At 44.2% G+C, this 24742-nt stretch overlaps 1 protein-coding gene across 1 annotated transcript in view; it reads right to left on the reverse strand.

Annotated features, from left to right (window-relative positions):
* Window positions 1–1036: 1036 nt before the first annotated feature.
* LOC147685139 (uncharacterized) overlaps window positions 1037–24742 on the reverse strand; it is a 371142-nt gene continuing 347436 nt past the window's right edge. Inside the window, exon 6 of the mRNA XM_086941061.1 lies at window positions 1037–4378. Within this exon, the coding sequence (XP_086797187.1) occupies window positions 2067–4378 (2312 nt within the window). The 3' untranslated portion in view covers window positions 1037–2066. The remainder of the gene's footprint in view (window positions 4379–24742) is intronic.

Consider the following 24742-nt stretch of genomic DNA (forward strand, 5'->3'; position numbering starts at 1 on the left):
TCACTGACATAGGGCGGTGAGGGGCACCACAGGATTTGCTACAAGACAAACTCGACATACCAGGAGGTAACCCTCAAAAAGAGTTGACAAAATGTTGAAAAAAGCCTGTCAAAAAATGACAGAGGGGTAGCTCTTATTCTGATCAGTGCTGGCTGGCACTGAAAGATCAGAACTGACATGCCTGGAGGGGGGCTATGTAGTGACTGCAATGTCACTTCTGGCATATAGGATGCGGACGAAGGACGCAGAGCCGATCAATGCCACATACCGGGATGCAGGGGGTACTGCTCATGAAAAATCTTCCAGGTCCAGTTTGACTCCCGGGTAAATTCACAAGGCAAGCAATCTGCGGCTAGACTTTATTAGATAGATAATTTTAATAAGCAATTTATGTAGATGCTCCACTTATCACTCCAACTCCTCATCTTGACCCAACTGTAATTACATTTTAGAAAGAACTGTGGCAACTGAAGTATAAAAGAAAATGAGTCCACTCCTACATCAATACCTCGACATGGAAATTGGTACATTTCATAGAATTCTCAAGTTTAAAGAAAGAGCACACAGTCACTCCTGCATAGCAGTTTCATTCCATGCAACTACATTCATAGAAATGTTCTGATCTAATCTAAATAACAAACATTTCATAAGCTTATTCACACAATATGGAGTGTGCATGTCTGGATACTAATTTCAAACCTTAAAAAAGTGTGCCTACACCTACCTTCTCAGGTAGAACAGTGTCAATGCACCACATTAATTAATTTCAGTAGGACTGATATCAAATAAGGGTTTAAAACAAGAAAATACTAAAAGAAATACTTGTGGCAATTAACATTCAGTATTGAAATTAGAGCAGTAAAGTCCATTTTGTGTGTTCGCCCCCAAATGGCTCATTAGGTTTGCTATATTTTTCATATTAGTACATTTTTGTTCCATTCGAGCAACAGGACTTCAACATTTAGAATTATCTAGAGCATGCCTACTCTGCTATGGTGTTGGACACAAGGCATTCAACTTCAAGAACACAGGAACCTCAAATTACAATGTTTATTACACTTAATAAAACATAAAACAGCTGAACCACACAGATGGTCCTCTCCAACTCAGGAGTTGGATTTTAACCAGTGCATCTAGATATGGTCCTGCACCTGCACCAATATTTACAACAGATACAGTGTGCGTGCCACTGGTTCCTAGACATGCATGTATATAAAATGCCCTCTTTCCCTCCCAAACCCTAACAGCAAAGGTGGACTTGAACACCCATCCAAGTGAAAAATAAAAGACCAATATTGAAGTCATTTCAGGTTAATACTACATTGGGCTCCGCATTTCAATTAGTTAATAGTCAGCTTTGCAAGACAGACAGACTTGCAAAGGGGTTCCCTACTCTTGCCCCACAAATAATGCTGGGTAACCTGGTCATCCCTCCTTGGTTTCCCAATCTGAATTCTCACTACGACCTCAAGAAGGTTGGATATGTTAAGGTATGTAGTTCTGTGGCTGCTGTGAGAACACATTTTGCAAATGCCATACAAGGATAAAGTAAAACATAACTCTTCCCAAGATAATTAATGTTGACACTTTGCTGGGCAATATCCTCTGCAGACCTCGCTGGAATTTACAATGTATTTCCTTTGGAAGAGTTGAGATTTTAGTTACCCTTGTGATATTGTTGTTTACGGTAAGTGCTGATTGCATAGCAGATCTTTCTTCACAGTGCAGGATATTTAACTATTTGTGATGGTCTTAATAAACTACTCTGTGCCCAGCACAATGTAACCTCAATGGACATGTGAGGATGAGATTGCTCAACCACTAACGCTCCATTTAATGGAAATGAGAATCATTGGCAGTTTTTTCAACCCTCTTCAACATTTAACAACAATATTTCTTTTCACATTAAATGTCCTTTTTTGGCGTGAAGAAGCATCATTGTATTCTGTGTGCAGTTTCAACATCTTTTTCACTGCTCTGCCTTCATATTCTCACCTCTACTACCAGGCTCCTCATTTACAAGACAAGCTTTCAAATTTAGCACCATTAATCTGTCCTGGCTATGTTCATTTATCTAAATCGTGGGTGGCTCGATGGGCTTGCTGTAGCGACTTCAGATTAAAGCTTCTCTCACACAGATCACATGGATAAGGCTTCTCTGGAGCATGATTTCTGAGGTGAACATTCAGAAGCGAGCTGGTGTTGAAGCCTTCCCCACAGTAGTGGCAATGAAATGCCTTCTCACCTGTGTGGATCCTCCTGTGCGCTACCAGAAGTGTTTGGCTGTTGAATCCCTTCTCACAGTAGTCACATTTATGTGGCCGGTCTTCCATATGAACCTTCTGGTGCTCTGCAAGAAGTACTTCAGATTTGAAGGTTTCCTTACATTGGCCACACAGGAAGGTCTTTTCCCCAGTGTGGGTTCTCTGGTGGGATATCAGGAGTGCCTCACCATTGAAACTCTTTTCACACATGGTGCATTGGAATGGCTTCCCCGTTGAGTGTGTAAGACTGTGCGAGGCCAAGAGGGACTGGCTGGTGAAGGTCTTTTGACACTTGCCACATTGATAAGGAGATTCCCCTGTGTGTGTCTTCAGATGAACAGTCAAGAGAGACTTGTCATTGAAACTTTTGTCACAGTACTGGCACTGATGTGGTTTGGGTCCTGTGTGCGTTTGCTGATGATTGAAAAGGAGTGTTGAATTCGAAAACTGCTCCTTACACTGTGGGCACTGGTACGTCCTCACTAGGCCAGATACTGGGGGTTTCACCATGGGCACAAGGGTTGGCATTATCAGCTCTTGCGCTTTCTCTTTCTCTTTCTCTTTTTCTTTCTCTTTTTTGTGTATTCTCTGGTGAACAATTAGAGCAGACTTGTACGTGAATGTTTGCTGACACTCAGAACACTGATGAGGTTTGTCCCCAGTGTGAATTCGCAGATGTGCAACAAGACCCGTTCTGTGAGAAAAGGTCTTCTGGCATATGCCACATTCATATTTAGTTATACCAGGGGTACCCTGAGCTTCAGATTCTTCACATTGAGTGCAATTATACACTTCCTCATCATTGTCCGCTTTGTGTACAACCATACTTGATTTACTTGTGAAGGTTTCCTTGCAAATGTTGCAAGTATAGGACTTGCGTTCCCGTAGTCTTTGACCCTTAGTGCTGTTATTTTCTTTATTTTTTGAGTCATCTACATTTTTGCCAGAGCGAGTTACCCTTTGGCTGGTGGATGCCTCATCTAATGTTTCAACTGTTACTTCAGCTTCAGTAGGTTCACTATTGTCAGAATCAGCATTTGATTGTTTCAAAGATTCTAAATGTTTGCTCATCTTTTTCATCTCGTATCTCTGGTGAGCAATAAATTGAGAATAATGGCTAAAGGTTCTTTTACATTTAGAACATCTGTACATTTTCTGTACAGCAAGTGGTACCTGTTCCTCAGGAAGACGGGACTTGAGAGCAGGCCTTTTCACAGGTGGGGCACGTGCTTTTCGCCCTCTCTTCCGAGTGCCATCATTTTTACCTTGGACATTATCACTATTAGATTTCCTCTTTCTTCGAGCTGGAGCAACCCTCTCACTTCCTAGATGATCTGTCTGGTCTGACTCCTCAGATGTTTCTATCTGGTCAGCAGCAGACTCTGGTTGTTTTCCTTTGATTCGAGTGCTATGGCGCCTAGAACTTTCAGAGTCAGAATGTAATCTGTCAGATTCAGCATTTTTCTGAAGATACCCTCTTTTCCGTTGGACAGGTGGGTGGGGTACAGTGGCTGTACTGGTTTGGGAACCTTCCTCACATATTGGAATTGCTTCAGTTTCCTCTTTAATGTCCAAGCCAAAAGGAAGTGACTGCTTTAGCTGAGCATCAATTGCAAGTCCTTTCTCTAGATCTTCTTCCTGTTTAATATTAAGGAGTAGAGGGATATCTGCACGAAGCTGAAACTTGCCCACATGTTCAGTATTATTAAATGGTTTTAATTTATGTTGAATACTGTCTGTCTTTGAATTGGGCCTAGCCTCATAACCCTTTTCGCTCTCCTTTGCCACAGCACAGGAATTATGCAGTTTTGTTTTTCCGAAAAGGCTGGTTTGCTGGGTCAGATCTGGAGTTCTTGTTCGCTGACTTAAAGCAGGACTTGTGCGACCGTTGACCTGCACAAAGCTTTCCGGTGGCAAGAATAAGAGTCCTTTCTCAGCAGCAAGTCCTGCAAGTTTCTTTTCTTGATCAGAGCCAACAGGCTTGGTAGCAATGCGGTTCACTGTGGAATTCCATTGTCTGCCATTCTTTGTGATTTCTCGTACAGAAACAGTGGATGCTTCAGACACACTTTTCTTGGCAATAATTGGACCATTGGCCATCAGAGGTTCCGGAACTGAAAATTAAAAAGACAATATTAATATACTGCATGATAGAAACCCTTCAATACCCCTCATCAGTCTTCACATAATAAGAAGATAGATACATTGCTTAATTTTCTACATCGGATGCTGTGCACCCTATTCTGGTATACCACCAAATTGCATTCCTTTAACTTCTATTCCATTTTACTATTTGTTCGTTAAACCTCAATATTTACCAGGCTTCTGCACCATGCAGCTGTATATGTGGACTTACCTGTTATTAAGTAAATTAAAGCCAATAATATCCAGTGACCCCCTGCTCTACTAGTGGCTCAGGCAAGGGTGCCTTGGCCTACCCGGTAGATCCTGCGTTAAACCGCTTAATGGAGAAGAAGTCCATCTCACCTCTGAGGCAGGGTTTCTATTGACGATTCTTGGTCAGGTTCCTTTTCAGTGACAGCTGTATAAAACAAGCATTGAAAATGCAACAGGTCTCGCCTTTGATAAAGTTAAAGCAATTTGCTTTGCTAATGGTATTGAATAGCAAAGAACATGGCTTTAACTTAATAAAAGACGAGACCTAGTGCATTGTTAATGCTTGATAACATGGTATCCCTACCTCGTTTGTTATATCGGCGGCAGTCCTTTCCATACAACATCACCCCCTAATGGTGCAAAACTACTAAATGCAATCCTAAATAGATTTTGATGGCAAGGAGAGGCGATCTGGGTCGCACTCCACACATGCACACAATCAACCTATTGCAGCGGCAGATATATATGCATATTACGCTGCCTCATCTCCTGGTAGTTAACGAGTGGTGATACAGGCCCAGTCTGATCCAGCGTACACAGTGGAGTGGTTGGCAATGACGGACACTGCCTTGCAGAAACTTCTTTAGCTGTTATGAAATGATAAAATTAAGTACGCTATGTCTTTAGCGTCATATGTAATGTATTTGCCGGGCTCTGCACCTTTAAAAAAGGATAAAACTTGTAGTGAAAAAAATGATGGTCTACAGGTAATTTTAGCTGTTCACACATTGGATCACACCACAAAGCACTTATCAAAATCACCTATACTTGGCTAACAGTTTCAAAATATCTGAGACAAGAGCTCCTAAATTGGGAGCCACACAGCCAAAATTGAACATCTTGGCTGAAAGAGTAGCGGACCCTATTACAAACCTTGCAACTTTGATTGGTGAGGGACTTGCGTCCTGATCACTGAAATGTCAAACTGTAGCACAATGGGGTCTTTTAGTCCAGAACAAAACCGCATAAGTATTCTCCATAGGGCTCGTTATATTCTAGTGTATTTAGTGTTCAATTAGCTTATAATAATTCCCTCTCAATCGCAATTAGTGGTGGTGACAATATATTCATTGAAATTCTGTCCAATTTATCAGGATAAGGACTCTAAGACAGTACAATCTCCGAGAACTCGCTTTTCTTACGGGAAAAGTAAATTAGTTACCAATGAACAGAATATTACATTTGTTTACATCTCGTTGCAGCAACAAGAAAAAAAACTTCTGAGTAGCAATGCCATCTAGGCATGCATTCAAAATGAACTCATAAGAGCTTAAACAAAAAAATTACTTGCCAAATTAATGTAGCATGAGCAAAGTGCCTCTGTGGAGTAATTTACAATTTCAAAACCACAAAGAAAATCCCAAAATATTGACCTTCAGGATAAAGACTATATTTCACCATCCCTTCACTCAATAGTTCCCACTACCTTATTTGTGAACTCTGGGGAAAGAATAGGTCAATAAAATTATGTTGGCTAAAAGAAAAGAATTATGTGCGCAACTTATTTCCAAATATGCTGATATTGGCTCGTGTTACGGCTTTAAGTGCCTAGCTAGCCAGAACCTTGGCTAGGCTCTGCTCGCGTCTCCCTATATATTCGTCTGCTTGCCCAACTCCTGCAAAAACTACTAAGGTTTAGTACTGCGACACATACAAAAATAGTAAATGTCCGTTATTTTGAGTAGAGGTGGGTGAGCCACTGGAAGCTCGAGTCTGAAGCATGGCACAGGGTTAAGCTCGAGGTCCTGTTGGAGCCTCGAGCCTATATCAAGCTGCACTTTCATGTGGCTTCTGCCAGCCATGCTCGCTCTACCCTCAGCCAGAAAAAGGTAAACGAAGCATTAACATATGAGGTACAAATGAGAGACAGACAACTTTTTGGTACCTAATTTGTGCAAAGTAAAACCAGAAAACCTGCATTGATCGCTGCTTCCTGTTTAACTAAACTGTGTGATCTTGGGCAAATATTTTTTTGACTGATTCTTCTTATTCTTCATGAAAGCGCCTACATATGCATGCGTGTACAACACAAACCGAATGAAAACGTATTGAGTTAGAACTAATAGAGAATAATGTCGCTCTATCTGTAAGAACGCATCAGTCGCATTTATACACCTGTCAACACACGAAGACACTTGCAGAGAGACACACAAACACGCCGTCTGCATGACACACCGTCCACGAATCGTCCCAGTGTCAAAAGAATAACTTCAAGTGAAACTGAAGACGAAGAACACAGCTGATACCAGTCACCCACGCGTACAACTGAATCGCAATGAAGACATTTCAGGAGAAGTAAAGGGCCAGCAAACATCAATTTGTCGGTCTGGTTTAGAAACCAATTTGTAAACCAGTGTGCCTGATAAACAATCTATCATGCCAATCACTTACGAGCCTTACGTTTTTTTAAACACTATAATTATGATTTCCATGTAAAACATACAATACAAACTTTACATAATGCACCGAGGCACTTGTTATGTTGGAATCTTACCTGTTTATAAGATTCTCCGCACGCTCTGCTCTTTCCCTGTGTTCCGTGTGGAACATCTGGTACACGACACTCGATAGCTGACAGTTGTTCTGCGCTTTCGAGGTGGTCGGATGCCAGGTTGCTTTCTGCTATTAAACTTACCTGAATAAGGCCTACGTCTCCTGAGTTGTGCTTTCTCCGCCGTAAGAAGCATCACAACATTTTTGGCGACGCTTTCCTGATGCTTGGATTCATCTGACTTGGCTCACCGTACTTCACTGCTTGATCTTCCGTGTGAAAAGCAACCTGGTGATCACTCGACATCTTCTTCAGCGCTGTCTTTGTCTTCGGCTGTCTTCGCCTGTTCCGGTGATTGTCTTTCTTCGATTTCGAGTGACTTATCCACGTTCAAGGTACTGTTTTTTAAAGTTTTATTTGTCGCGCTTGTCGAACACCCAACGTTCCAAGCCCTTCAGTTATCCCACGTCATTGCACCGCATCTGACGTGTCTGGAACGCATTCGACGCTCTGCGTATTGACGTTGCTACGTCTTGTGACGCCTCTTGCCTCTCGTCACTGAAACGCATCGTCAGTCACCATTGTTACGTCTTTGAGGAGTGAACACTCTGCTGCCTTCTACGCATTGCTTATTGTTCACGTCAGCTCCTCACCGCAGCTCTTCTCTGCATTCCACTCGTCTTTGTGACGTCAACCTGACTTCGTGTGATTCTCCTGACTTCGAGTGGCCACGGTGATTTGCTCATCTACGTGCAGACACTCTCACGGTGATTTGCACACCCATATTTTTCAAGTTTGCAGTTTAACTTTTCTTCTTTATTTTGTTTTAAAAAATATCGCTTGCATTTGTTTTGGTTCTTGCTTCATTATGGCCTCAAATATTGTTATGCCTCCTATGTTTCTGTCCTCTCCAGGCACACCATTAATAGATTGGGAGGACTGGGTTGAGATGCTGGACAATTACATTACTGCGCTTGATGGGAAAAACGTTCACCCTGAAAGGAAAAAAGCGCTTTTACTAAGCACACTTGGTAATGAAGGTCAGAGTGTTTAAGTATTTACCGGTTGCTTTAGGTCCCAATGGCCAACCCATGGATGACGCAAGCTGAAAATGAGAGTATTGACAAATTTGTTTCCAGGTTACGTGAACTTTCTATCAAATGTCGTTTCGGTAACATGACTGATGAGCTAGTTCGCGATCAGCTCATAGTGCAATGTCGTCATAGAAAAATTCAGGAAAGGTTATGGGCTGCCAAGGATCCCTCCTTAAAAGATGCGATAGACATGGCAAAAGTCATCGAAGAGTCTCAGAAGTGTATCAAAGAATTAGAACGTAGAGATAAAAGTTCCTCACAAATTGGGAGTGTCGAATATGATGAATGTGTAGAAGGTTATGAAATTAATGCTGTTTCTAAACGTTTTAACAAGAATAACCCTAACAGTTTTCCTTCCAAGGTCAAGAGTAAAGAATGTTGGCGTTGTGGAAGCCAATTCCATTCAGGTGATTTCAAGAAGTGTTATGCCGTAGACCAGACTTGTAGAAAATGTGGTCGCAAAGGTCATTATCTTCGAACTTGTAAACAGGGAGAGGGTTCTGATAAAACCAAATCATCCGAGACTTTTGACAAACTCAAGTCTAAGGTGAATGTAATCAATAACAGAGTTTTAGTAATTCAACAACTTGATTGTGATTTGGTTAGTACCACGTATGATTCTCCCAGATTAACAAGACCTTCCGCACTATTTACCGTATGTGGTCAAGATGTTTTACTTATGGTTGATTCTGGCTCTTTGTTTACCATAATTCCAGAATCTACCTTTTCTTCGTTGTGGCACAATGTTTCTCTGGCTGAAAAAGACATTGATCCAGTTGGATACCAAGGCAAACCTATTGATGTTCTGGGGTACATGTTTGGTGTCATCGCATTTAAATCCAGGAGTATTAATGGGAAAGGGTATATAGCCAGAGAAGGTCCTCCAATCTTGGGGTGGATGCACCAGTTCGATTTAAATATTGTGATTAATCCCAGCTCACCTGATGTGGTTATGGCAATTGGAAACGATGTTCAAGTTAAAGACATATTGAATGCTGCCCATAGAGTATTTGTAGATAAATTCGGGTGTGTTAAGGATTATTTTCACAAAATTGTTTTGAAGCCCAATGCTTCTCCTGTGCAACATAAACTTAGAAGAGTACCTCTTTCTGTTAGACAAGGCCTGAAGGATTTATTGCATGACATGTTGACTACCAAAGTCATTGAACCTGTTGAAGCTTCGCCCTGGATTTCTCCCGTTGTAATCACGTTGAAATCTGATGGTCGGTTGAGATTCTGCATTGACCTCAGGTCCCTCAACCAAGAGATTATAACAGACACTTTTCCCCTTCCCAATATCAATGAGTTGTTACAATCTGTGGGGGGGGGGGGTAGATTCTTCTCAAAGATCGATTTGAGGAGTGCGTACCACCAAATCAGATTACACCCTGACTCCAAACCACTGACTGCCTTCATTACCACCGAGGGTACCTTCCAGTTCACTCGCATGCCGTTTGGCCTCGCCTCGGCTGCCAGTGTTTTTCAACGGATGATGTCTAACATGCTTAAGGGTCTGTCTGGTGTTGTCTACTTTCAAGACGACATTCTTGTATCTGGGAAAAGTGTGAATGATCACAATTTAGCTTTACGTCAAGTCCTCTTCAAACTAGAAGACACCGGTTTAACTGTTAATAAGGATAAGTGTGTCTTTTTAACTGAAAGCATTGAGTACTTAGGCTATACTATCTCCGCTGGTGGGATTGCTCCAAAAAAGAATCTTCTAGTTGCCATCAGTCAAGCCCCAGCACCTAGAGATCGAGACCAGCTTCGATCCTTCTTAGGGTTAGTCGAATATTATTCGAAATTTGTTAAAAGTTTTGCAAGTTTGTTTGAACCTTTGAGATTGTTATTGAGAAAGGGCAACAAGTTTATTTGGGAAAAAGCTCAAGAGGACTCCTTTCAACAGATTAAGGAAAATATCTGCAACGCAGGTATTCTAGCCCCCTTTGATCCTGTGTGCAAATCCTTCCTGACTGTAGATGCCAGTCTAACCGGAATTGGAGTAGTGTTTTCACAACTTCAACATGGTCTTGAAAAAACCATCGCCTTTGCTTCTAGGACCCTAACCCAAGCTGAGAGGAATTACTCTGTCATTGAACGAGAAGCTTTGGCTGCTGCATGGAGTGTGGAGTATTTTCGGGTATATTTGTGGGGTGTGAAGTTTGTTTTGCAAACCGACCACAAGCCATTACTGAAGATTTTTTCGGGCGGTGGTGCTGGCAAAGGTTCTGCTCGTCTTGCAAGATTTGCAGCCAGATTACAGGAGTACTCATACAAAATTGTTTTTATCCAAGGTTGGAAAAACGTCCAGGCAGATTGTCTATCTCGTTTGTCTGTTGATTGGAAGTTAGTTGATCAGGATCTTGAAAAGTGCAGTGTGGATGAGGCTGTTGCTGTTGTTGGGGATGTGTGTGAATCTTCTGTGGGTGCCTTTTCTCAGGACCAGTGGTTGTCTGAAATGAAGAAGGATTCTACCCTGCAAGAAGTAATTCTACTTATTAGGAGAGGTGCTCCCAGGGAAAGTATGTTGCCTGTTGCGGTCAGGCCCTTTTGGAAACTTCTAGATGAATTGTCTCTTTCAGGTTCTGAGATCATAATGAGGGGTGATCGTTTTGTGCCACCTGTTGGCCTGAGATTACATGTTTTCAAGCTAGCCCACTTGGGACATCTGGGTCAGGGCATGACTATCAGGAGGATAAAGCAGGAGTTTTGGTGGCCAGGCATGGATGATGTGATCCGTGGTTGGGTGGAAAATTGTTCCTATTGCAAGGAGAGCGAAAAGAGGTTGAAAGTTGGTCTACAAGCCAATCAAGGGCATATTTCGGATCCTGGGAAACCCTGGTGTAATCTGTGTTTGGATTTCATTGGCCCTCTTTCTGGCCTACCTGTTGACATGCGTTTTGCTGCTGTGATCGTTGATGTTCACTCCAAGTGGCTTTGTGTGGAGTTTCTTAGAGATATCACCACTAGGTCAACCATTGAAGTGCTTGAGAATCTGTTTTCCTTAGAGGGTTTCCCTAATATGGTTTTGACTGACAACAGCACCCAGTTAACCTCTAATGAAATGAGATGTTTCTTTGAGAAATGTGGTGTCAAGCACTCTCGTACTTCTTTATACAACCCCATGGGAAATGGTATGGTCGAGAGGTCCAACCGTCTCATAAAAGGTACCATTCAACTTGCTTTAGCCAACAACTTAGATCCCAGACGGTTGGTTCAGGACATGGTTTGGTCATACAGGACTACCCTTCACAGTGTCACTCATCTGTCTCCTTTCCAAGTCATGCGTGGGCGATCCCCAGGTTCTAGAACAGTTCCTGCTTGGTTAAAGGATTGGGTACTGTCTGATGGTGAGAGTTTTCCTGTAGTTGTCTCTGGGAAGATTGCTGTTGGTGATTGGGTCAAAGTTAAATCTGGCAGAACTAAGGCTGGTCTGCATAAGTTTAAGGGCCCTTCTTTCAGTGTTGTTTCCCTCAACAAGTTTTCTCTTGTTCTGGAAGGTGGTGATAGGTGGAACCTCAGAAATGTCGCACTTTATCAGAAGGGTGGTTCGTTTCATATCCCTGCTTCCAAGGGTGAGGGTTGCTCTGGTGCTATGTTCATGCCTGATTCTGATTTCAGGGACTCTGGTACTCATGAGTCTGCATGTGATTCTGGTTCCTGTGATTCTGGTGCCCGTGAGTCTGCGTGTGATCCCCTCGCTCTCCCTTCTCCAAGTGTGAGTTTGCCTCTTGGACGTAGAGTGCATAAGTCTCCTGCCTACCTCAATGATTATGTCACTTCTTAATTTGTTTTTTTTTCTCCAGCGAAGTGGGATGGATTCTGTATGATTTCATGTTAACGTTTATCTCTGTTTTTGTTTTTTTGTTTCTTTCTTTCCTAGGAAATAGGATGTGTTATGTTGGAATCTTACCTGTTTATAAGATTCTCCGCAGGCTCTGCTCTTTCCCTGTGTTCCGTGTGGAACATCTGGTACACGACACTCGATAGCTGACAGTTGTTCTGCGCTTTCGAGGTGGTCGGATGCCAGGTTGCTTTCTGCTATTAAACTTACCTGAATAAGGCCTACGTCTCCTGAGTTGTGCTTTCTCCGCCGTAAGAAGCATCACAACAGCACTCCGTTTATTTTTGCCAGACAAGAGACGCGGGTCAGAGGAAGACCCGGGTAATTTGGGCAGGATCACAACGCCGAGCAACAGCAACCAACTTGCGAACCAGGATCTCTGGTCCCGAAGACTGTAGTTTAAATACCAAATTAATGTGCTCATAACCACACGAAATCAGACATACTGTATTTTTGGAAGACGCAAAAAGTGAGGGTCGTTGCGTAAATGAATTACTCAGGTCAAAGCTTCCTAATGCACCCTACTCACTGCCGGCCGACACGTTGCATGGCCCCCAGCGACCAGAGACAAACCTTCCACTGAGTGACTGACAATAATCCTGTAAAGCACGTACACATATCCACCGAGTCCCTCCACACCAATAGTACAGAAAATCACAGAGTACATACTAATTCATGTAGCGTTGTGGGCACACAGCCCACATGTAGACAGAGGACACATGTAGACAGAGGACGGACGCAGACACTGGGGTATAGGTTATTCAACTGGCCACGAGCACCCGGGCCATTTTATTGGTGGGGCCACGCCACTCGTGGCACCCGTGATGGATGGGTGTAGGGGTGCAGTGTGTCTAGCCCTCGAGGGAGTGACTGGGCTTACAGCTTCCTGCCGAACACTAGAACGTGTCCCGCAGGACACTACATTTCTTACCAACTTTATTAAAGAACATAAAAAAGTTAATCCAACCTGTGGTGAAAAAACAGTAAACTGAAACACCACAGGGTCCATCAGTCTTCGGAGACAGGTGGCAGAAAGACGCCAGATGTGGGCTGATGACTCTGCCTGCAGCAGGACCTTCTTGGTTGGCACTGGTAGTTTAACCTGAAGGGTTCAGGACACGACTGCTGGCTTGAAGACGTCCGCTGCCTAGCGACAGTTCACTTCTGATGACATGTCTTGCATGACTTCCCTTTTGTTGACGTCGGTGATGGTCTGTGGTGAATTCAAACAGTTCTTTCAAAGGGATGAATCTGAGCATGGATGGAGTTCATGGTGACGGTTCGTGGAGGTGTTGCCCGATCACTTGTCTCTGTGGACCCTTTTGGCTGCAACCCATGACCCATCGGTGGGGCAAAGTCTCTTGTCTCTCTCCCACCTGGAGAGGCCTGTTGCCGGGGTTCCTGTGGTACTGCAGGAAGGCTACACTGGGGCCAATTGTGCGCCGCCTGGGGGCAGCTGCAGGACCGCCTAGGAGCTGTTACTTGGTCGCACGCACAACCCTTTAGGGTGGAGATATCTTGGCCAATGTTTGCTCTCGCTGCCGCGGTTCTGGGGTGTACCTGGTTCACAAGTAGCCTCTGGTCTCTTTTCTCGGCTGGTGTGGCAACAGCGTGTGACTCCAGTCCATCGATACTCTGGGGGTGGTGCTTGACGCATGTGTTGATGGCTGGCGTGGCGGCGGTTGCCAGCCAGGTGGTGGTGTCTTGCTGGGAGAGTTGGATGTCAGGAGGGACTTGAAGCCCTGTGCCTCCGCCTTGCAGAGGTTAAGTTTCAGTGATGGCGTGACACGTAGAGTGTGTGGATCCTCTCTTGCCTGGCTTGGGGCCACTGCCGACTCAGTCTTGAGGCGGTGTGAGGAAAGACACTCAGTGCTGATCTTCACCCATGGCACCTGCAGTCAGGAGCAGGGATGCTGTTTGACTTTGACGGCTGACACTCTGGGATAGACCGTCACCTGTGGAAGCGTTGAGATGATACACGGTTTGCGTTTGCTGCGGCTTATGTTCGGTTCTCCCGTGGGGCTGTATCCAGGGACTCCGGTTGACGCTCACCTGGGGAAGCTTTGGGATGATACTCGGTTTGTGCTTGCTGTGGCTTACTCTTGGTTCTCCTTTGTGGCTGTATCCAGGGATGCCTATTGATGCTCACCTGGGGAAGCGTTGGGATGATACTCGGTTTGTGCTTGCTGTGGCTTACTCTTGGTTCTCCTTTGTGGCTGTATCCAGGAATGCCTATTGATGCTCACCTGGGGAAGCGTTGGGATGAAGCTCGGTTCATGCTTGCTGCGGCTTACGTGTGGTTCTCCCTTAGCGTTGTCGCCAGGGCTGTCGGTCCGCCTTGGTGTCTGTCTGGTGTCTTTGGAGGTGCTCTTGGGTTGTGGGGCTTCTGTCTGGTGTCTTTGGAGGTGTTCTTGTGTTGTGGTGCTACGAGTCCTTGTGCTTCTCCTCTCGTCTTTGACACATCTGCGGGTGTCCAGCTCTTCTGGGTGACACGACTTCCACTCTTCTTCTGGTACAGTGACATGTACCATGTTCTAACAAAGCCAACGGGCCTAGTAACTTCAATAGTATCCGGACCATTCAGGCGAAACTTCAGTCGTTTTTCTTGGCTGCATGGCAGATAGGCACTCTTCTTGGGTGCTCCTTCAGGCAGCTTCTTGACACTCCTACTCAGGGTGTTCCCTCTCCAGGGAGTAGCTTTCACGGGCAGTGGTGAGCTGTGGTGGTGGCTGGCCACTTGTGGTGTACGACTCTCCTCTGGTCAGCCTTAGATCACGGACTTCTGCGTGAGGCGGTGTGAGGGAGGACACTGTGCTGCGTTGTGCCCGTTCTCAGGCTCCGTTGATGCTGTGGAGATGTAGGAGATCTCCCTGCTAATTCTAGCAGTGCTTCTTTTCTTTTGGAGAGATCTTTTTTCCTCCTGGGCGTGCACCTGTGCTGGCGCGCTTCTGGGTGCATGCAGCACGCACCTCAGACTGCGCACTCTTCTTTGCTAGGGCGCTGGTCGTGAATGCTCTTTCTTCTTACGGTGACGGTCGTTCACCGCAAAGGGCGTGCAACGCACCCTTCTCACTTACTGGGGCACTGATGTTGCTTTCTCTATCAGTCTTTCCTGAGGCTCCTTGTGGGGTGTAACAGTCTCACCCCTCCAATGTTCTTTGCTTGCTAATGTCTTGCACGCTACTCGCTGGGGTGGATGCAGTATTGCTTTCAGGGTTCCTTTGCCCGTTGGGGTATATGGCTCTCTCTTTCTGTAGTGTAGTTCCTAGTTTCCCACTAGGCCCTGCACATTGGAATAACAAACAGTAGTATCGACGTGGAACTGCTTATATTCCAGGCCTCCACTGACTATGCTAAACTTAATTGGGTTGTGTTACCAACTAGCTCAGAGGTCACTGGAAACTTTCTTCTCTGCATAGGAAGTGATCAGCTTCCTTGGCACAGACAAGAAGGGATTCAGTTTTCCAACAACCGTGCAACATGACAACTTTGCTCCTCAGATCAAGAGTCAATCTCTAGGGTCGTGTGAAACATTAGACACAGATTTCACTCAGTCAGTCTAGTGCAGTTTACTTTCACAGTATGTAGAGAATAGAGAGACGGGCGTTTATCAATAAAGGGTTAACATTTATTGAACAGTCTTTCTTCTCGTACAAGAGAAATGTATTGCCACAATTGCAATAACTGTTATTATAAAAAGTACGTACAGTAAGATAAGTATTGCGAAATAGAACAGTAAAAGCATTGATATGGTTTCTTAGCCATACAATGGTTTAAAAGTAATAAAACATATATACAGTCATATATACATTAGGCTAACATACTCAACTGGTGCTTCTAACTAAGCCTACCCCAGTGTGCCTGACCTAAGCCTAACACGTGAAAGGGGAGTAAGTAAGTAGCTTAAGTTAAGTTGGTTTTGCCAAGGTTTGTTTCAAGAATTCTAGTCTAAGGGTTTAGTCAACACCATACCTCTGAATAGAATGATGGAGGATTGGTATCTCTTTCAGGGGTCTCTCTCGATATCCCAGTCACCCGCGAGGGTAAACCGGAAGCGCCGGGACTGGATTTCTCTGCACGAGAAAGGCAGCGGCTTCTCTCAGCGCGTCGAGGAAGGAGGGGTGACAGCGTCCGCGGGCAGCTGGAATCGGCTGGATGTCTTCGCAGAGGACGGCTGCTCGGCTCCTCAAGCGTACTGTACCATAGTTCGCGCTGTAGCGGCGATAATGGTAATCAGCAGCTTCACCACCACAGGATAGCAGGCTGCAGCGACAGAGTGCTAGTTTTTACCAACACAGGGTCATGCAGGCAGCTAGCATCAGCAACAGTAGCTTGCAGCTCACAGCTCACATTGCTTAAGGCAACGTTGGTAATATTTATACCTGACAGGTGCCGGGTTTGACGCAAGTTTGCTGGACATAAGACGTCAATTAAAGATGTCACTAGGAAGTGACAGTTATCAGTTGCTCATTAGAGTTCTATTACTAATCAAAACATAGCAAGCGGGGATTTCCAGGTTTGCTGAGTTTTTATCTTGTTGAAGAACTCGGAGTGTTATCTAGGAATATCAGATAGTGACTGCTGCTCTGTCATTGCACTAATTGGTCGCAAAGGAAGTAGCAGAGAGTCATGCTGGAATGTGGCTCTGTTCGTGTGAGGCCAGAGATGACTTTTCAGAAAATCGCACTTGAACGGTTATGCCAATTTAGGGAATAAATGGATTTATAGCCGAATAGGGGCATAAGGTCACAGTATCGATCAGGAACCTATTATTATTATTATTATTTTATTGAATATGTTTTTGGAACTCCGTGGAGATCCACATATTATACAATTACAAAACACAGTATAAAATTTTAACCATATAAAACAACTGATACAGACAGAAATGATACAAAAACAATTTACCATCCTACTAATAAAGTTCCAAGAAACATTTAAAAAAATTAAAAATTTTGTTACAGAAAATTCCATTTGGAGGGCTGAGAATAGCATCCAACAAAGCTGTTGCAGAAGAAATACCAAACTGAATACAAGCCGGTTTTATCCAGAGGCGCCGGTAATTCAATAATGCAGGACAAACTAGCAGGGCATGTTTGGAGTCTTGAGTTGCTAGGTTACAGAAATTACATACGTTGGATATTCCGTACCATTTGGCCAACAACTTATTCAGGGGGAGCAAGTCCTGCCTGAGAAGCAGCCAAAAACGGCGTAAGCCGTGCGGGATGTTCCATGACAGGTAGGGTTGTATCTGTCTGATCAAATAGGAATCAGCCACTTGTATGACCCCCTTTTTTTGTGTTATTAATTTCCGATCCCTCTCATAACTTAGCTTCCATGTAGCTTGTTTTAGTTGTGATTTCAATTGAGACATGGAAAGTTCTAAGATGGATGCTTCCTCCAACTCTAAAAGAGTGATAGCTTTCCTGTAGTTCTTTATTAGGATCGAGTAAGCATTTAGGGGGCCCATCAACTCTTTTGTAATTAGAGATCTGAGAGTAGATGGCTTTCCTTTAATCAGACTAAAAACCCAACGAATCACTCCTGCAAGTCCCTGAGCCCAGCTACTCCTAAGGCCAAGTTCAAGACGCAGGGTTGCAGAGCTACAGCTATTATTAACCGAGATTAAATTTCTCAGTAGGGAACCCTCCACTGTGTCTAAGAAGCCCCATTCTGCTAGGTCAATTAATTCTACCCCGTAAAGCAGAGTCGGGGGAACTTTTGCCCGAAAGGCCTCCAACAGATGAGCAAAGTGTCTCTGACCTGTTGATTTATATAAAGATCTTAGGCCTTTACCCTGTGACTTTGCTTTTCGGGAACTGCTTTCTATGTGTAGTTTGTTACTTAAGTTACTAGAAACTACCATACCTAGAAAGACGTACGACTTTACTCTTTCTAATTTCTGACCTCCCAATTCCCAACTAATGTGGTCCAGTTTTAGTTTGTTTCGTCCCTCCAAGCACATTATCTTACTTTTAGAAATATTTATTTTCAAAAAGTGCTCTTCAGAGAAGGAGTATAGTGCATGCAGACGGTTATTAAGGCCCTTAGGGGAGAGGTCTAATATTAAAATGTCGTCTGCATACATTAAGCAGGGAATGTGTCTTTCACCTAGGCGTGGGGCAATTCCTACACATGTTGATAAAGTAAGGGGAAGGTCACTGACATAAAGGGAAAATAGGAGGGGCGCTAGTAGGCAGCCCTGTTTGAGGCCATTTGCAGATGGAATGAGCCGAGAAAGACCTCTTTCCCCTCCCAACAGGACCTTGCACCATGTATCATCATGCAGATCTTGGACCAAGCGTAAGAGGCTATGTGGCATTCCTAAGATGTGTAGCTTTCTCCATAATACCTGACGGTCGACCTTATCAAAGGCCGTGGAGAAATCTATGAAAGCCACATAGACTCTCCCCTTCCTCGCTCTTATGTACTTATCAACTATTACCTGGAGGGCCGTTAAATTATCCAAGGTCCCGTGGTTTTTCCTAAAGCCTGTCTGTTCAAGTGGAAGGATATTTGCAGATTCAACCCAAGCATTTATCCTTTTGAGCAGGCATCTAGTAAAAACTTTGCCGATTGCATCCAGCAATGCGATCTGGCGATAATTCTGGGGGAGAAGACGATCACCCTTTTTGTACAATGGGACCAGGATACTTCCCTTCCAGGAAGGTAGGACCTTTCCACTTAATATGCAGGAATTAAAGATAGGGCATAAAAGCTTGCTCCATTTGACCCTATTCTGCTTTAATACGTTAATTGGGACTTCATCGGGACCCATGGCTCCTGAGCGCCTCATTTCCCCAATGGCGAGTTCTATATCTTTTTCTGAGAAAGACTCTATCGGTTGACTAATGTCTAAAAACCGAACTTGGGGAGAGACTGGGAGGTTGCTAGCATAGAGGTTTGAGACAAAATCCCTCCATATATGTTCCTCGATAGGGATAGGTAGCGGAAAAGTTCTCGTTCCGCACCCTTCACCTATAAGGGACCAAAATTGTCTCAATTCTCCATTAGTTGCAGCCTCCCTTATCTTTACCCAGATGGAATCCTCTTTTTCTTTTCGAAGAGAGTATAAGAGTCGCCTCCTTCTCCTTTTTAGTGTTGTTATTTGTCGGGATTTATCCTCGGTTCTATGTAAGTATTGGGCCCTTGTAAGTTTATTCAGGTCTACATTGAGTAATTTCAGAGGACAATGGGTTGTTTTAATGGATTTTTTCTTGTTCTGTTTTCTAGCCCCTGCTATTATTGAATTCAAAAATAGGGAAAAAAGCTCATTTTCGCGACCATGCCAAGAGGGGAGCTCGGAGATTGCTATATCTAGCATATCCTCCAGGTAACGGTGAGCCCTTGCATTCCAATAACACCTTCCCGAACTGTTACCAAAATTTATTTGGCTACTGTTCAGGGACCATTGATCACATTTAGGGGGATGTATATTCATTGAGATGGAAATAATTTTATGATCGCTGAAAATGGTATCGATTACGACGATGTCCTTTAATAACTTAAATGAATGAGACCCTATTATAACATAATCAAGGATCGATTCCCCTTGATACGATCTATGGGTAAAATTTGCCGGGGAGTCCGAGGGGAGACGCCCATTTGCGATTATCCCATCGATTTCCGCCAACTCATTTAGTAATATTTTACCCCGTTTATTTGTTAATATATTCTCAGGGAATATTGCCCGAGGAATATGGAGCGTTTCTTCTCTTACTTTATCAGAAAACAGATTTAAACTAAAATTGGAGATTTTGCAATTCAAGTCCCCGGTTAAAATGATGACCGTTCCAGGTTCTTTCTCCTTAATGCTCTGTATATGGAGGAAGATTTTATTTAGAATTGTATCAAAACCCGCTTCAGGAGGGATATAGGCATTTATCAAGGCCAGGCGGGTTCCAGCTAAGAAGATGCCTGACCCAAACAAGGTAACTACCTGAAAAAGTTTACTCGGGTCTAGGAAATAGTTGTAATCCCAGTTTATACGGTTGGATAGTAGGCAGGCTATGCCCCCGCTGGCGTGGCCTTTTTTATTCGCAGTAGCACTGCCTTCTAGTGCCCAATAGTCCTTCCCTATTTGGATATTTTCCTTGCACCATGTCTCCTGGAGACATATGATATTTGCCTCCAGGGATAGGAGAAACTGTAATTTCTCCGAATTGTTTTTTATGCCTGCTGAATTCCACGATATTATGGATAAGTCCGTGCTAAAGGAACTGATTGGATAATGATTTTCGCGAGGATTTGTCAGCTAATACTTTGGGCAGCCAGTTCCAGTGATCCGTTTCCTCTCTGATGGTAGTATGAGTTAAACAGGAGGGTTGGGCGTATGATACCACTCGAGAATCACTGGACTTGCTTATTTTTAGTTCTTTTATATCCCCCAAGTTATTTATATTGCCTGCAGCAGCTAGCAGCAGGGAAGAGGAGGGATTCCGTTGATTTACCATTTTAACGGCAATATTCCGACTGGAGGGCGATAGTACAGGGATTACATCTATTCCCCTACTCTGGAGGTCTTCAGCCCGTTGGAGGATGAGGTTAGCTACCAGTTTAGAGTGGAACTTCACCCTCGTGACCGTCCCCACTTCAGACTTACGTTGCAGAACTATATCTAGGTCGGCTGATTGAATAAGTTTCAGATTGGCAGATTCTTGGAAGTATTTCAACAAGAGGGATCTGTTCAGGATGCAGTCAGTTTCAAAGAGGGGGAAGAAATCTACCCATACAGTATCTATGTTGTTTTCTGTGTTTTCTTTGCCCGTGGAGACCTTTGCAGGTGCTTCCTTGGGAGCAATTACAAAAGGATTGGAAGAGTACATATTTTGTACAGGGTGATTATGCTCTTGCTCTAATGGAGTTGGTTTAACTGCTTCTTGATACGTAGAGCCTTGGGGAAAAACACCCTGAGCTGTTACACCCTGATATGCAGGTGCAAAGGGGTTAAGAGGCATAGTTGCTTGGGTAAGTGGCTTTAGAACCTGACCTGGAGAGGTCGATTTGTGTGCCACTTTTATATCCCTAGTATTATTACTTTGTTGACCAAAGGTGAATATGTTAGTAATTGCTGACGAGGGGGATGTATGAGTAGGTAAGAAAGGTAATTTAACCTTGGTTGTTAAAGAGGTATTTACTTTGACTGACATATTAATAGGATTTTCATTATTTCCCACTGCCATCTGTGCTTGAGGTGCCGCTTCTAGAAGGGGAGAGCTTAAATGTTTCCTAAATAAAATTTTCCTCCGCCTATTTTTATCTATCCGTCTTAACAATTTCCTCTTGTGCTTTCCGTTCTTTTTTAATGGCACAATTTTCCCTCTATTATCAGTTTCCCCCTGGATAACTTCCTCCGCTATTTCCCCGTCCCCCTTCTGTTTCTTAAATATTGGGAATAGGTTATTTCCAGTATTTAGCGGGGATTCCCCCTGAGGTTTTATTACCAAATCGTGATTTACTGAACCATTTAAGTTGAATAATGGCTGGGGAGCACCCGTTTTCTCTTGTACAATTTTTGAAGTAGTTGTAGCTACTAGGGGTTGCTCGTTTATACCAGTTTGGTCTGGGACCGTGGGGGAGAAGGGGGGTCCCTTCACGTCTACTTCCCTCTCTTTTTGGGACTTCAGCAGAACTTTTAGAATTTGGGTCACTGTATCCAGCACACAATCAGATCCCCCCACAAATTTTTCCAATAGATGTAAAATGGAGGCTAATAGGTGTTCTAAGATGTGGAGGGAGTCAGAAAGCGGTTTACCGGGCCCCTTACATTGGAAGGAATTTATTCCAGTCAAATTTAGATTTGGGCTAGAGGAAAAGTGAGAGTGTGAGGTTTTGGATGGGGTACTGCTGTAAAGTTGTAGACCAGCATGGTTTAACATTAACGGGGTGTTCTGGGGTAACTCAACAATTGTAGGATCAGATTCTAGATACCGTTGGCAAAGGGCTTCGTCTAGAATCATTGGGGACAAACCGTTATGAAAAGATGTTTTAATTGGAGAACTATTTGCGGGCTGGGTAGCTTCTGTGACAGGGATTGCCATGAAGTTTACATTATCTTGCTCTATGTCTTTTTTTGTTTTTATAATTACCTCAGGTGCTAGGTCAATATTATTTTTCAAAGTAGAGAACAAAGGGGGTGAGAACTCACTCTTGGGAGGGGAATGAAGCGTCCTAACTAGACTTGAGTCTGCCTTTGCTTTTTTAATTTCAGGGTTTTCTGGAGCATCATTTAGGGCAGAATCCAAGTGGATGACTCCAAGATCTTTTGGGTCCATTACTTTATTGTCCGACCCTAAGGCTTTATTTTTACCCTTTTCCCAAAAGTTGAAAAGCTGGCAGGTACTTTTCATATTTGAGGATTGGCTATGTTTGTTTCGAAGGGGATTTGATTTAGTTTTGGAGCTAGATCTTCCTACTATTATTTTACCGGATCTTAGTTTCTTTGTCATCTTGACCGAAGAACACTATCGAGAATGCGCTGTAGATAAGCGTATTCAATATCGATAGGGAGCTCTGGTATTATACTGCAGGTAAGTATTTCTAAGTGGAGGAGCAAGAATGCCTAACCGATTGCAGACTGGCTGTATGAGCGTCGCACAGGTAGTTTAGATTGCAGTATGACGTACCGGGGTTAAGGGAATGGGCCTAGCCTGGCCTTCTCGTGCCGCTGAGGGCCTCAGAGGGCCCGCCCTTGTCCCGGGCGCTACCCGCGCGCTCCCGCACAGCGGAGTACTGGTACTCTATTTATTGACTAACCTTAGGAGGGGGCGTGGCCTTGAGGGAGAGCGTCACCAGGTGAGATCGGTGAGGGAGCTGCTGGGACTCTTGGGAGTTGGAGTCCAGCAGTCTGCCCGCTCGCAGCCCTACTTGCCTCGAGCCCCCAATCCTCAGATGACAGTCACAGCAGAAAGCCCCTCCGGTGAAGCGGGACCCGCGAAGCGGGTCCGGCGGAAAGTAGCGCTTACAAATGCGCTTCAGCAGCAACACAAAGCGCCGTGTCAGTCCTCCAAAGCGAGACACAGGTGCAGTTCAACTGGAAACGGTGCAGAAAGGTATCCGATGTAGATGGAAATCCGGCGCCTTTTGCTGAAAAGAAGGGGGCGTGGCCTTGAGGGAGAGCGTCACCAGGTGAGATCGGTGAGGCAGCTGCTGGGACTCTTGGGAGTTGGAGTCCAGCAGTCTGCCCGCTCGCAGCCCTACTTGCCTCGAGCCCCCAGTCCTCAGATGACAGTCACAGCAGAAAGCCCCTCCGGCGGAGAGTAGCGCTTACAAATGCGCTTCAGCAGCAACACAAAGCGCCGTATCAGTCCTCCAAAGCGAGACACAGGTGCAGTTCAACTGGAAACGGTGCAGAAAGATATCCGATGTAGATGGAAATCCGGCGCCTTTTGCTGAAAAGAAGGGGGCGTGGCCTTGAGGGAGAGCGTCACCAGGTGAGATCGGTGAGGCAGCTGCTGGGACTCTTGGGAGTTGGAGTCCAGCAGTCTGCCCGCTCGCAGCCCTGCTTGCCTCGAGCCCCCAGTCCTCAGATGACAGTCACAGCAGAAAGCCCCTCCGGCGGAAAGTAGCGCTTACAAATGCGCTTCAGCAGCAACACAAAGCGCCGTGTCAGTCCTCCAAAGCGAGGCACAGGTGCAGTTCAACTGGAAACGGTGCAGAAAGGTATCCGATCAGGAACCTAGATAAGCACGCAACACCCACTCCACGTTTTCATGTCCATCAAAATTACTAAAACTAAGCAATAAGATGCATGTGTAACATTGCCCACCCCAAAATACATAAATGCATTCGAAATAGGCGTACTTGTAATACATGGAATTTAGGTACTGTACGTTTTTTAAAGCATAGTAATCATTCAAAAGGTATTGCATATGAAATCAATGAACGATTATGCAAAAAGAATTACACATGAAGTATCTCTGACAGAAGAAATGCGAGATAAATCATCACATAAAAATGCATTGTAATAACATGTGTGCTAGAGGCTGGTGTTATGTTGTTATGTCTCTAGATGTGCTTAGAAATAGAAGTGTGAAGCTTTTGTTCTCTAAGAATAGTTTTTACGTTAAGCAAAGAATTATTCGTGCCAAAAAGAGAGGGTCAATATTTTAAAAAAATGTGTCCAATTCAAAGAAAAATAGATTTCCAAAGCACTTGGCAGTTTTTGTTGATCAAAACTGAAGGCCGAATTCAGAGTTCATGGGAACGCTGTGTGTCAGGAAGCTTTTCAAAAGTTATTGTTTCTCTGTGGGTGAGAACATCGTATCGGACAGGCTCTCAAAGAATTGGTCTACAAATTCAGGTGATAGTTCAACCAAATTAGATAGCGCTGTAACTTGGCAGGTGTGAGAATGATTGCTGTCATCGAAGGCAGGACCAGCAATGCTCACAGAACGTTGTACCTGGATGATGTTGCTTTTGTCACTCGCTCCACTGTTACCACTTGGCTGTAGTACAGGAGTCTCCACGAATGCCGTCATCAGGATTGGTAGCCGCTGGGGACAACACAATGCGTGAGCCGTTATTGGACTGAGCAAAGTATCGACGTCCATTGGTACTGCTGATGGAAGTGAAAGACAGATGTCCAACACGCATTCATCGCCGCAAAGCATACACCGTAGCACAGGTAAAATGCAATTTTGCCATATCGGTC

This window comes from Lissotriton vulgaris, chromosome 10 (genome assembly GCF_964263255.1).
Source record: "Lissotriton vulgaris chromosome 10, aLisVul1.2, whole genome shotgun sequence".
In the NCBI taxonomy this organism is placed as follows: Eukaryota; Metazoa; Chordata; class Amphibia; order Caudata; family Salamandridae; genus Lissotriton; species Lissotriton vulgaris.